This window comes from Heteronotia binoei, chromosome 21 (assembly GCF_032191835.1).
Source record: "Heteronotia binoei isolate CCM8104 ecotype False Entrance Well chromosome 21, APGP_CSIRO_Hbin_v1, whole genome shotgun sequence".
NCBI classification, from domain to species: Eukaryota; Metazoa; Chordata; class Lepidosauria; order Squamata; family Gekkonidae; genus Heteronotia; species Heteronotia binoei.
Genome location: NC_083243.1, coordinates 36802616 through 36815825, shown reverse-complemented (window position 1 = coordinate 36815825; position 13210 = coordinate 36802616). Strand labels below are relative to the sequence as shown.

General features: G+C 42.2%; 1 protein-coding gene across 2 annotated transcripts in view; it reads left to right on the top strand.

The window, feature by feature from the left end:
• Positions 1-13210, top strand: part of PPP4R4 (protein phosphatase 4 regulatory subunit 4) — a 142000-nt gene that overhangs the window by 88749 nt on the left and 40041 nt on the right. For both annotated transcript variants that reach the window (XM_060261119.1, XM_060261120.1), the window contains exons 6-10: positions 5244-5350; positions 7937-8044; positions 9777-9898; positions 10057-10179; positions 11953-12122. In XM_060261119.1, coding sequence (XP_060117102.1) covers positions 5244-5350; positions 7937-8044; positions 9777-9898; positions 10057-10179; positions 11953-12122 — 630 coding nt within the window. The remainder of the gene's footprint in view (positions 1-5243; positions 5351-7936; positions 8045-9776; positions 9899-10056; positions 10180-11952; positions 12123-13210) is intronic.

Genomic DNA, 13210 nt, shown 5'->3' with positions numbered 1-13210 from the left:
GCCACAGCTTCTAATGCCCTGCATTTCTGGGGTGGAATCTGGACAGCCATCCATCAACAGCATACTGATGGCAACCCAGCCCATATTTCTGTGCCAGCTGGGAGGTGGGGCACATATAGATGTTAAACAGCAACGGTGAGAGGATCGCCCCTTTGTAGCACTCCACATTCAAGTACCACCCTCTGTCCCAAATCAAGAAGAAAGGAGGAAAACCATTGTAGGGCAGTCTCCCTACCTCTTATGTCAGTGAGGTGGTGGGTCAACCGATCATAGTTCACCATGTCAAATGCTGCCACTAGATAAAAAAGTAACAGCAGTGCTGACCCGTCTTGATCCAGCTGTTTCCAGAGGTCATCTGTTCTAAACCTACTGCTCATTGATTTCATTGAGTGCACATTAGTTCTTGTATTGTGAGAAAAGGGGGAAAGTAATTCTTTTATCACCTTCGGCAGATCAGGCAATTGCTTCCGTATCTTTCCACCCAGGACCTGGATATAGTAATCCATGCAATGGTCATTTCCAGGACAGATTACTATAACTTGGTCTACACGGGCTTACCCTTGAATCTGATGCAGAAACTCCAGCTGGTGCAAGACATGGCAGCTTGCCTGCTGAGTGCAATGCCTGTGTGGTCGTGTATTCAGCAGGTGCTCCACCAGTTGCACTGGCTATCAGTTGAGATTTGGATCCACTTCATGGTGCTGGAATTAACTTTTAAAGCCTTGACCAGCCAGGGACCAACATATCTAAGGGACTGTCTCTCCCCATATAGCCCCTGGAGAGCCTTGTACTCTGCTGATCAACATCTACCCATTATCTCTGGCCCAAAGGATGTCCCCTTAGCCTTGGCCAGGGCTTTTTCTGTCCTGACCCCCACCTGGAAGAACGTTCCTCCACCTGAGATCAGGGCCCTGAGGAGCTTATTGCAGTTCTACAGGGCCTGTAAAATCGAGCTGTTTCACCAGGCTTTGGACTGAGGCAATGGACATGCAAGTATTTGGCCTCCCTGAACAGAAGCTGCCCTGACCATCCGCCCCATATGGAGTCCTGATATGACATAATGAGTTGGTGTGACTCCCATACCATCTGTCCAGCTTATGGGGAGATTCTGAATTATTATATTTATTTCACCATTAATGATTGTGTATTAGCTGGTTTTTAATGTCCATGCAACTTCATGTTACCTGCCCTGAGCCCACTTTGGGAATGGCAGGATAAAAATCTAATTAATAAATCAATAATTGAGTACGTCATTAACCAAAGAGTAATGTGGAATTTGCTGCTGCAGGAAGTGGCTGTGGCTACAAGCATAGACAGCTTCAAGGAGGATTGTATAAACATATGGAGGAGAGGACCAGGAGTGTCTATTAGCCACAAAGTATAGATGGATCAATACATCTGGGGCAGTGGTGCTCTGTATTCTTGGTGCTTTGGGGGGCAACAGCAGGAGGGCTTCTGCAGTCTGGCCCTGCTGGTGGACCTACTGATGGCACCTGAGCTTTGGCCACTGTGTGTCACAGAGTGTTGGAATGGATGGGTCCTTGGCCTGATCCAACATGGCTTTTCTTATGTTCTTATATCTGAGAAAATAGGCCAAGGCACACTTACCTTAGTTCTTGAAGCCTGTCTAGCTGCTGCTGATTGTTCTGAGCCCCTACAAGAAGGGAGTGCTCTCCCATCCTCATAAATCTGTAGAGATACCTTTCAGATGTTCTTCATGCCACATGGTAGCTGCTTATCCATGAGAAAGAAAAAGAGACAAATGGGCAAAAAGCTGTAACAAGTCGTGTATATACAATGTTCTGTACAGCATTCAGGATTTTTTTTAAAAAAGAAGCAATGGAGGATTCCTAATTAATCAGTTCTGCTTCAGAAGACCGGCTAATTCAAAACATCAAGTTCTGGATGAGAAGTATCTCAATATGAAAGGACGTTGTTTCCTTCTCCCAGTACAAGTATATTAGACCTCTAGATTTTAAAAAGCCTCCCAATTTTGGCAATACCATGCCGCAAATATAGGAGCTTTATGGAAGGCCTGATGATCCGAGGGCTGAATTTGCTTCGCTTGCTAGCTTGCAGTTTGTGCAGCTCAGTTGTAAAGATTGTACAGATAATGTATGCAAAGTGCTTTGAACATTCAAACAGCATGATATATGTGGTAAATGTTATTATTGTTACACATTTCAGTGGGATTTACAGATGTGAAGGTCTCAATATGCTCTAGTCATCCAGCTGTAAATTCTTTGAAGGGGAATAACTACGTTACCAAAGGAAAACTCTATGGACTGTTTTCTTGTACAACAAACATGTTAATTACTAGAATCCATCTTCTTTTGTTTTTGTAAAAAAATTGCATTTAATGGGTACAAGTTTAAAAACTTGGTTTAGGGAAGACACAACTCATTTTGGTCTAGGTCCCTTTAATGTAACTCCTCTTAGAAAAATTAAATTGACTTCTGTTGCATTTCCTCCCTGGAATCAGTGTAAAACAAGATAATATTAACTTTAGTAACTTGCTTTGTGAAGATTATAATTGGCAAGATGTTTTTAGCATTGTGCTGGAATGGCACTCAGGCCTTTTCATAATCGAATTAATTAGAGCGCAGAAAAGCACTTGAGTTATATTTGCTGGAAATGTCAAGTCTTTCTTTTCAGGTTTGTTTCTGATTTCATATGCCTCAATCATAGGAGCTTCCTCATAAGCCACTCCTGGAAGAAGGATAACAAAATCAGAATGACTTTTGTTGCATCTGGACCACTATAATTTTTTGAGTAGTTTCTGTCACAAAATAGTTTTGTCAGCGCGCATTGCATCCCAAGACACATCGACATTCAGCTTTCTGAAGTTTCTCTTGGAAAACCTTGTATCTTATGAAAGACACTCAAGCCTTTTGTAACTTATCCAGACAGAAGCCATGGGCCATTTTTCTTCCAGACTGTTATTCTGCTTTTAAAAACTATCTTACCCCGAGAGCCTTTGATTTTCCTTTTTTAAGTACTGGATTGGTTCCATTGCTCATTCATTAATTTTTAAACCTAACTTAACATAGAGATGTGAATGCTCAGGGTGGAGGTGTGGGGGCAGATGTTGCCGTTACATTCTTCCCAGCTTTGTTTTCAGTGGAAAAATCAGAAATTTCCAGGAGCATTAAAAAAGCATCATTGAAATACCTTTTCTTTGCAAATGAGAGAAATGCTTTTTAAAACAAAATTTTACTCACTCAGAACATGTCATATGAAGATTTTGATGTCACACAATGAACAGCATCAAAGAATGATAATTCCTGTGGATACTATAGACATATACAACATATTTTCAAAGATAGGCTGTTTAAATGATGATAGTATACTATTGAAGAGTTGGTCTTTTTCAGTGTTGATATCAAAGTATGTTGCTAATCATATTTTGACTGTGTTGGACTGTTTCTATCTTATCTTGTTTACTACAAATGTGTGTTTTTAAATTTCAATGTATTATTCCTTACCTCTGAGGTAGCAAAAGCTAAAACTAAGATATATGTGCTAAGGTAGCATAGAGTGCAGCAGTTTGCACCTTTTCTCTCTCTGATATTGGGTATCCTCACAGTTTTGCTTGCAGAAAGGTGTACTGTCCTAAGAAGAGTTATAAATGTTTCTAAGTCCAAGGAAGTCAGTAACTTTAAAACAGCATAACTTTGCTCAGGATTGACCATAGACAAAGTTTTTCATTTCATGCATATGCCAAATTGTAATATTTATATGCTAGGCCATAAATGATGAATCTTACGGAAAAAAATACATTTAGGTTTATTTGTTTTTTTAAAAAAATGAATTTACATTTTTAAATTTTTTTCCTTAAAACCATTTCCCCTCATGCTTTCATATTTTCCAAAAATTCTGTATTCTCTAGCTGCATCACAGTTCAGTCCTAAAAATGTCTCCTACATGGACTGCAATGGAAAAAGTGTTGAACAAAGGTCTTGTAATAACATGTCATAAGATCTCAGTGGTAACGTGACTGGAGCTGGCTTGGAGTCGAAAGTGTGCAGGATGTGCTTTTGCTCTAAACCACATGCCCCTCCTCGGCCTAGTAACTGGTGGTGCAGGAGAGGAGTTTTGAGCACACTTTCAGCTCAAAATCCAGACCCACCAATCAGCTGCCTGTTGGTTGGAGGTTTGAAGCAGAAAGTGCATCCTGAGCGCTTTCCTTGCTACGGTAGCTCTAGTTGCCACTAGTGGCCAGGTGATTTGGAAAGGTTTGGAGCAGGGGTGGAATTCTAGCAGGAACTCCTTTGCATATTAGGCCACACACCCCTGATGTAGCCAATCCTCCAAGAGCTTACAAAAAAAGAGCCCTGTAAGCTTTTGGAGGATTGGCTACATCAGGGGATGTGGCCTAATATGCAAAGGAGCTCCTGCTAGAATTCCACCCCTGGTTTGGAGGAAGAAGCACACTGGACCTGCTCCAAGCATCCCACCCCAGCCACTGCCATCGCATAATGGGGGGTGGGGAGGAGGAGAGAGAGAGGACTTGGAAGGACAAAGCGCACCTGTGCTTTCTGATTCAAGCCCTTCATCTGGCTTTTGGGGATGGGGATGGGGATGAACATCTGGAGTAGAAAGCATGCTGTGTGTAATTTCCGCTCCAAGTTTCTTATCACATTGGCTGCCTCAGGGACAGGGTAGAATACAAGTCTAAGAATTAAGATACCATTTGCATTATGCTAATCCCAAGAAGTGGAACATTCAGGAGCAAATGAGTAACTCACCAGAGCCTCTGGCTCTTATTTTGCAGTAAGAAGTCCAGAGCTGAAAGTATGATAGTTTGAGGTCAGATGTTAGTAACTTGCTTGTGCTCTGTGTACTGGGAAAAGGTTAATTTATCAGAATAGCTAATTTCTCTTCTTCATCCCAATTACACATTTTCCTGCCCAAGTTATTTGTGTTCCTTCAAAAGAAGGAGGAGGTTGACTCTTTTAATCTATCCTCCTTTGAACTGCATTGTAGAATCTTTGTAGCAGTACCTTCACATGGTTTTTTATGAAGGTAAAAGGATATACCTCATGTCATATGAAGTAAGGTGCAAACTTTTTTATTGTGTGTATGTGGGGGGGGGTAGTGGTATGTATGTAGCCATTTAGACAACTGACTTCAGCAGTTTTAACACATGTAGTAATTTCCAATGTATGTTTTTAATGCTTTGCCTCTTTTTTGACTTAACTCTAGATTTTTTTTTTGTTCCCTTTCAATTTCCCCCCCTCCAGATCCTGAATCCTCTTGTTTCCAAGGCACAGCTTTCCCAAACGCTTCAGTCTCGCTTGGTTAGTTGTAAAATCTTGGGAAAATTAGCTAACAAGTTTGAAGCTCATATGTGAGTAGCTTGTATGTGTTTCGGATGTCCTAATAATTGAAACATCTACATAGGGAGGCAAAGGGAGCAATCCTGAGTAGGTCTTCTTTTTTATTCCGTGGGGCTTGCTCCCAGCAACATGCTCCTAGGACTGCAACTCAAGTGACATGTTTCTGTGCCGTGAGGACCACTTTCAAATATATGCACAAGCTTATGTGGACACAAGCCACAAAGGACTGCCTCTGTGTGTGCATTCGTATTTTTCTCTTCCAAATCAGAATGAATGACCGCTTGCAGCGCTGCACCTGTAATGAGGGGCCCAATATTGTCTCAGGCTTTGGATGCGTGTATGTTTTTTTGTTTTAAAGTAGTGTTCTGTGTGTTAATAATAATTTCCAAAGGCCATGGGAAAATGACCTGGTTTCACCCTGATTTCCGTATTTATCCCACTTGCTGTCACCACTAATTGTGCGTGTGTGCAGGATACTTATCAAGCGTGTTGTTATTACTTGTGCCCCAAGTTAAGGAGTAGGTGGTTGCATAAAATGGTAGCCCCTGGACCTGCACAAGGGCAATTTTGATACCAGTTTCTTCTTCCTTTGCACTTTCTGCCCTTCTAAGCTGAGCTTCATCCTTTCAGCCCATTTAAGTCAGAGGGCTTAATACTCCATTTAGGATGGCACTGTAAGGGCCTTGGGATCCTTTTGCCTTTCTTAAATTTCAAAGGATTAGTGTTGGTAATAGAAATGCCAAAGCAGGTGTCCTGGGATTCGACATTCATATTAGTGTTCTTCATTTGTTCATTGTCTTAACGATGGGAGTTAGAGGTGTCCAAGAACTGTGCCTGCTCCTTTATACAACTATGCAAATATCCACTGTAACCCTGCAGAAAGGTGCTTTTTGAAGACCTCGTGGTGGATCCCATCAAGCAACTGATTCTTTATCTGCCTGTCAAACTGTGTGAAGATTTTCTTGGTTCTTCACAGCTGCATTCAGGATAAAATAAACACAAACCTGGTTTTATTTTGTAGACAGGTGCCACAGTCTTAAACATTTGCACTGGCACATTGTACTTCCAGCAGTGACTTAAGAACAGGTTTTATGATGCTTATTACTGTAGTTACTGGTATGTTCCAATTCTGATCATTTATATGCTGGTACAACAAGAAAGCCATTTGAGTGGAATCCTGTGAAGCCATTTTCTTCTTCTAGCTGCAGATAACATGCCTTATAATTTTTTGTGCCAACACATTGTTCTCAGTGTTATTGATTATTTAGCACTGATGTCTCTGTGTGCTTGACCATTATCTGTTGGAAGCCAACAGATCAAAACAATATAAATGAGCACTGAGTTGAAATGTTTCCTCTCTGCTATAACTTTACCCCCTTATTTGTCATCAGCAAAGAACTCCCCTTTGCGGGGATTCTGGGAGAGGAGTCTGCAAATAGGTATAATATATTTGCTCATTTTAGTGATCATGGTGCTAGCAATTATATTCCCTGCCTCTGCCCAGTGTGCCAGAGTGAGGGCAGAAAGCATTAGCTTCATACTGGTTTGACATTGTAGCTGCACTACATAGCCTATGAAATTTGGCTGCTTGAGGATATCACAAAGGTAATTCAGAATGAAGGTATCAGACAGTGCCCTTTTGTCTGATTTGGCATCATAGCAAATGCCACATAACCTATCAAATTTAGCCCTAGGACGATATCAACAAAGTCAAATCAGAATGAAGTTGGTACATTCTCCCCTTTCTCTGGCAGAGATGATGGGCTAAAAATGGTTCAGAATAGTGGCTTGGCTGGGGCATTGTCTCCACCACTACCAGGATTGTGCTCAGGCAGCAGGGAAGGAGAAGACAAGGTGAGTGGGTGGGTTTGGTGAATAGGGATGCCAGCCTCCAGGTGGGTTTGGGAGAAACCCCTGGAATGATGTTTCCAGACTACAAAGATCAGTTTCCCTCAAGAAAATGGATACTTTGGAGGGTGGGCTCAATGGCACTGTACCCCACTGAGATCAAAGTCCTCCCCATGTTAGTTCTTAGGTGGACAAACTATATGAAAATTTTAAAAGGAAGACTCCTAAAGTTTTGTTTTGCAGTTTAAATCAGTATTATTGTATCATTGTGCCTTCATGTGGCTTACTTACAGAAGAGCTGAAAAACTTTGCAGTTATGGAAAGATGTAATGTGACAAAAGAGCCCCGTGGCGCAGAGTGGTAAAGCTGCAGTACTGCAGTCAGAGCCCTCTGCTCACGACCTGAGTTCAATCCCAACGAAAGCTGGTTCAGGTAGCCGGCTCCAGATTGACTCAGCCTTCCATCCTTCTGAGGTCGGTAAAATGAGTACCCAGCTTGCTGGGGGGAAAGTGTAGATGACTGGGGAAGGCAGTGGCAAACCACCCCGTAAAAAGTCTGTCGTGAAAATGTTGTGAAAGCAATGTCACCCCAGAGTTGAAAACGACTGGTGCTTGCGCAGGGGACTACCTTTACCTTTTTTTAAATGTGGCAATTACTGTTTACTTTAACATAACTGGAAATGGATGTGTCAGCTGCAAAGAGATCAGTTTTTCCGTGCATTAATTAATTTTTTAATATTGTCTTTTTAGCATTAAACGGGAAATTCTTCCACTGGTGAAATCTCTCTGCCAGGATGTGGAATACGAAGTTCGTTCCTGCATGTGTCGGCAACTGGAGCACATAGCCCAAGGAATAGGGTGAGCACAATTTGAATGAATATTACATATTTTATAGATAGTTCCTGAGGAATTGTGATTAGGGCTGGCATATCCAAGTAGGCCAGGTAGACAGCCGCCTATGGTGCCACCTGGCCATGGGATGGGGGGGCGGGTGCCCCTCCCCACTCATGCCCTGCTGCTCTGTGTAATCATGCCGCACCACTGTTCCTGCTCAGCCCCTTCCCAGGTCTGCTTCGGCACAGACCCAGGAAGGCTGAGCTGGGGTGATGGGGCAGTACGTGCCCCTTGCTTGGAGTGTCGAAAATGCTAGCAACCAGCCCCGATTGTGATGTTAATATATAACCACAAGAAGAATTGTTGCACATTATAGTTGGCAACCACACATATAGGCAATGTGCAGATGCTTAAAGTGAGGGTACAAGGTAGCACAGTGTACCTATAGCATATGTCTGGGAGAGGCTGTGGCAGTCAGAAGGCTCCAAATTCCATCCCTAGCATCTCCATTTGAAAAGGATCTCAGGTAGCAGGTGCTAGAAGAAGACCTACGGTAGTGTCTTTAAATATAGACTGTCCCTCTCACCCAGGGACTCACCCATGGCTATTTCCATGATATTCATTCTTTGTCTCCACTTACGAGCTGCTCAACTTTGGCATTTCATCACCAATTATCATGGGGAAATATGTCAGGTCCTGAGTGGGGAGAGCATGCAGATATTTTTAATGCAGGTTAAGTAGAAAGCAAGTGATTTAAATAGGAAGATATGTGCACCCCCACCCCTGAGACCAAAGATTTGCCTTCATAAGAAGATGCTTGCTTAAGAATCTCACTAATTTTGTTTTGGTTTCCTTGTATCTTTTGTCTTCCTGTGTGTTTTTTTGGAGAGTGAACATGACTTGTGACCATATGCTTTCCTTACTGACCTCTAATCACTGGCCTTCTCTCTCTCTTTTCTTTCAAGGCACAGTTTACATTCCTCTTATTTCTGGAAGCACTTTTTGTGACTTCTCAATAGCTCCACCAGTTTGTGGGCTGAATTAGAGGATTTTTCAGTGCCATCCTACAGAGAGTTAACTCCAGTCTAAGCATATTGATTTCAGTGGAGAAAGTCTGCATAGGATTGCACTGCCAGCTTTTCAGATAGCTTGAAAGTTTCACATTCTTCTGTGTTTGTTAAATGCAGTGTGCTGACAGCATTTATTGTATGATTTGAGAACTGCTACAAAGAGAGAGTTGTATGCATTATAATAAAATCTAATTTAGAGTGAAAGGAGTTGCCAGTAAAATTACGTTGTTAATTGAGAGAGGGGGCATTCCATTTGTGCATCTTGTGTCTGCGGAAGGTAACTTGTGGTGGAGGAACAAAAAGACAATGATGGAATGAAACATATGTGTTAGAACCCTTGTTTAAGCATAAATGTACTAAGACCACACTGACTCCCTGATCTAAGTTACTTGCATTTCCACTTAGGCAAGACATTGTGCAGGATATTCCTCAACTAATTACCAGCTGATTCTTCCTGGTCTGTATTTCTGTATATCTAGAGCTTGTGTTTGTGTTCCAGTTCATGGAATGCTGGACCAACCCAGTTTTTCTTTGTGGAGGTTCTTTCTGAGGATGCACAGGTGTCTGTGAGGAGAAAGACAAGCTTTGTCTTGAATCTCCCAACCTATTTCTGATGTAAATGTGGATAGTACAGTAGCTGGCTTTGGTCTCTTCTGAATGTTTCGATATTTTTTTTTAAATTATAGGACAGAGCTGACTAAAAACGTTGTGCTTCCCGAGCTGGTAGAACTAGCAAGGGATGAAGGCAGCAGTGTACGTCTTGCAGCTTTTGAGACTTTGGTTAATCTGCTGGAAATGTTTGACGCAGGTATGTTTAGACTTAAAAGTTACTGTGATTGCAGTGCTGCAGCACTTCTTCCGACTGCCACTGTGACATTCAGTTTTAATATGCTTATGCCCACATTTTGATTAAACATCCAAGAGGGCAGCACTGCCTCACCTTTATAATCTTTTCTTTTTTTTCAGATGATAGAAGTCAAACTGTCCTCCCGTTAGTGAAATCATTCTGTGAAAAATCCTTCAAAGCAGATGAATCTATTCTGGTTTCATTATCTTTTCACTTAGGGAAGCTTTGTAACGGACTATATGGTATGACAGAGAGGTTGCTAATGCTTTTTGTTGTTGTTGTTGTTGTTTATGTTTGGGTTAGAATTTTCCAAAAGCTTCAATCCTAAAAACACTTCCTACTGAAATAAATGGGACACTCCAAGTGTGCAGGATCAGGATCTGAGTCGTGTATAATTAAATGACTGAATTAGCTATCATTTCCCTCCTAAAGAATGTAGGATATCTATTTATTTGTTCAAATTTCTAACCTGCATTAATCTCAAAAGCTCAGGGTGCATGATGATATCATTAGAAAAAGAACATATCATACTAAAATTTGCTTAAAATAGTTAAACAACTTAGAATATGCTGGATCCAGAAGTCATTTTCCACTGATTGGAGGGATTTCCACCAGCAGAACGGACATTTTCTGCCTCTCGCCATCCCTCTACAACATACTGAACTCTTCATAATGCTGTTCCTGGGAAACAGGACCCTCAGGAAGTGGGGAACTGCAGTGGGAGGGGGGAATTGGCAAAACCTGCCCATCAGAAAATTACTCTTGGATTGAAACCAATATAAATAATGAACTAGTCTCTGAATCATTGCCATTTTTCTTTATTCTGCTTTGAGAGACCACGGTCAAGGCAAACAGAAAAGGGAGAAATGTGTTTCAGTGTCCTGCTGTCGGAATATTTTGAGGCCACTCCCTTCCAGCACAGGATGCTGCCATTGAGGTTGTCAGAATGGATCTGCTAGTGCTAGTTTGATACTGCTCTGAATCATTCTGGGCTGCTGCACCCCTTTCTTGGCCCTTCTCAGGCTGCCAGAGATAGCTTTTTCTTAATTCTGACATGGCAAGATCCCTCCTGAGCCCCTTGATTAAGTACATCAACGCTTCATTCCCTTCATTCCAGCCCTTAAAGGAGGGACTGGGGAACAACTCATCTTGTGAGCGCAATCAACCAAAGTCTTGCTAAACACCCGCCATGCTCTGTTCTCTTGTGATTCGTGATAGCTTAGCAGTGATTTACTCCCAACACATTGTAGAAATGCCCGTCAGCAGGACTTTAAAAAAACAATATCATCCTCCAGTATTTAAAAACCCTGGGCTCTAGTGAAGGCAAACCACTCTCTAGAAAAATAAGTGACCAGAGATGCAGTGGGCGTTTAGCTTTGTGCCTTGAGGAAGTTTTCTGTGGGACAGCACAGAGGACTGCTTTTCAGAGTGAAAAGCCCTACCTAGCGTGTGAGCAAGGCTTTATGTATGCCTGAAGCTGGGTTGCAACCTTTGCAACTTTGCAAGTGCTTCATTGCAGAAAGCAAGTATGTTTGGTGGAATTCTTAGTTTCTTGAGAACTTTGCTGCTGCTTCACATTGATAGGCAAACTCTTCCCTTGGAGCAGTCATCTGAGAATGGGTGAACAAACTGTTCCTGGAGCTAGGACTTACCCCTGTTATCCTTATTCACCATGGGTCCATCAAGCTCAGTAATATTATCAAGCAATGGCTTTCCAGAGCCTCAGATAGAAGAAGGTCTTTTCTTACACCTGCTACATGTTCTGAACATGGGATCTTTTGCATGCAAAGCAAGTGTTCTGCTACTGAGCCATCATTCCATAACTAATCCTTTATGGAAGGCTAGGCTGAAAGGGTGACTTGCCTAAAATCACCTAGTGAGCGTCACGGCTGAGTGGGGATTTGAATACTGGTGTCGAACAGTTCAGTACTAGCAACTCTGTCTGCTTTGTCTCACACAGGCTACCTTGAAAGTGCTGTTGTATGCAAGTAAAATACTGTTTTTTTTGTTTGAAGGAATTTTTACACCAGAGCAGCACTTGCGATTTTTGGAATTCTATAAGAAACTTTGCACGCTGGGATTAGAGCAGGAAAATGGACACAATGACAACCAGGTACAGCTCCAGACGCTAGAACAGGAAAAGAAGTATATCTCAGTGAGGAAGAACTGTGCATACAACTTACCAGTGAGTGAATTTCTGTTCCCCCTCCCCCCCCCCCAATAAATCCATTTATAGCCTGCATAAAAACCTAGAATAAGCACCAGAAAACATGTAGTCTCTCGAAAAGCCATAACTGTCTCTTCTAGCTTTAAAGAGATCAGATCCCCTTATATCACACTTGAACAAGAACTATGAAACTAGCAGGTGAATCTCTGCCTCTTAAAAACTGGTGTTGCAGGTGAAAAGGACACCAAATAGTTTCAAAAGGCAGAGGAACGGCTGCTGCTACCCTCCTGTCTGCTCTGATTGTTGCTTGCCAAGATGAGCTGGCAAGAGCCCGTTACTGTGAGCCGAACTAGATGTTATGTGTAATGCATAATCACCACGGGGACTCCTGGCAGGATGATAGCTGCAGGTTCCCTGTGGGAGCTCATTTCCAAAGCCTTGCAAGGGGTCCAAAAAATTGGAATTGTGGTGCAGGGGGAGGAGGAATTTCAGTGCCCTACCCCCACAATGTTTTCCTGACCTACAACAGTCCTGGGGAGTTATTTGCCATATGGGGGGAGGGGTGCACATGCAGTTATTCACATTCATTGTAACATGGAGCCCCTTCCCATTTTAGATTGGGAGAATGGCACAGGAGGAAGCCTGAAGCCCTTCTTTCCCCTGAACCACAGTCTAAACTGGGCCCTTGTAAAGCTTCAGAATTATCTTCCAATGGCTGCAAGTTCCCATGAGGATCACATGTAACGTCTAGTCTGGGGCTTTTTTGCAAGCAAATGTGAAGAATTACTTGCCCTGCACAGATCACTGCATACATTGACCAAGAAAGCCACTGTGAAGCAATTGCTTCCTTCGATGGTGATTCTTTTGTCATTAAAATGGTTTTCAGTACAGCATTCAGTAGCTGAGTATATTGGCTGAGTATATAATTTCATTTCCTTGCCGTTGCTTCTTCATGATCATCTTTGATTAGGGAAATGTATTTCCATGGGCTCTAGGATATGGAATGTCGAGCTTGGTCCAAAAAACAGCTAAAACCTCTCATCTGAATTTCTCTCTGGATTTTAGAAGAATCTTGATACCTATAATTACATCAAGACTGTTGGGAG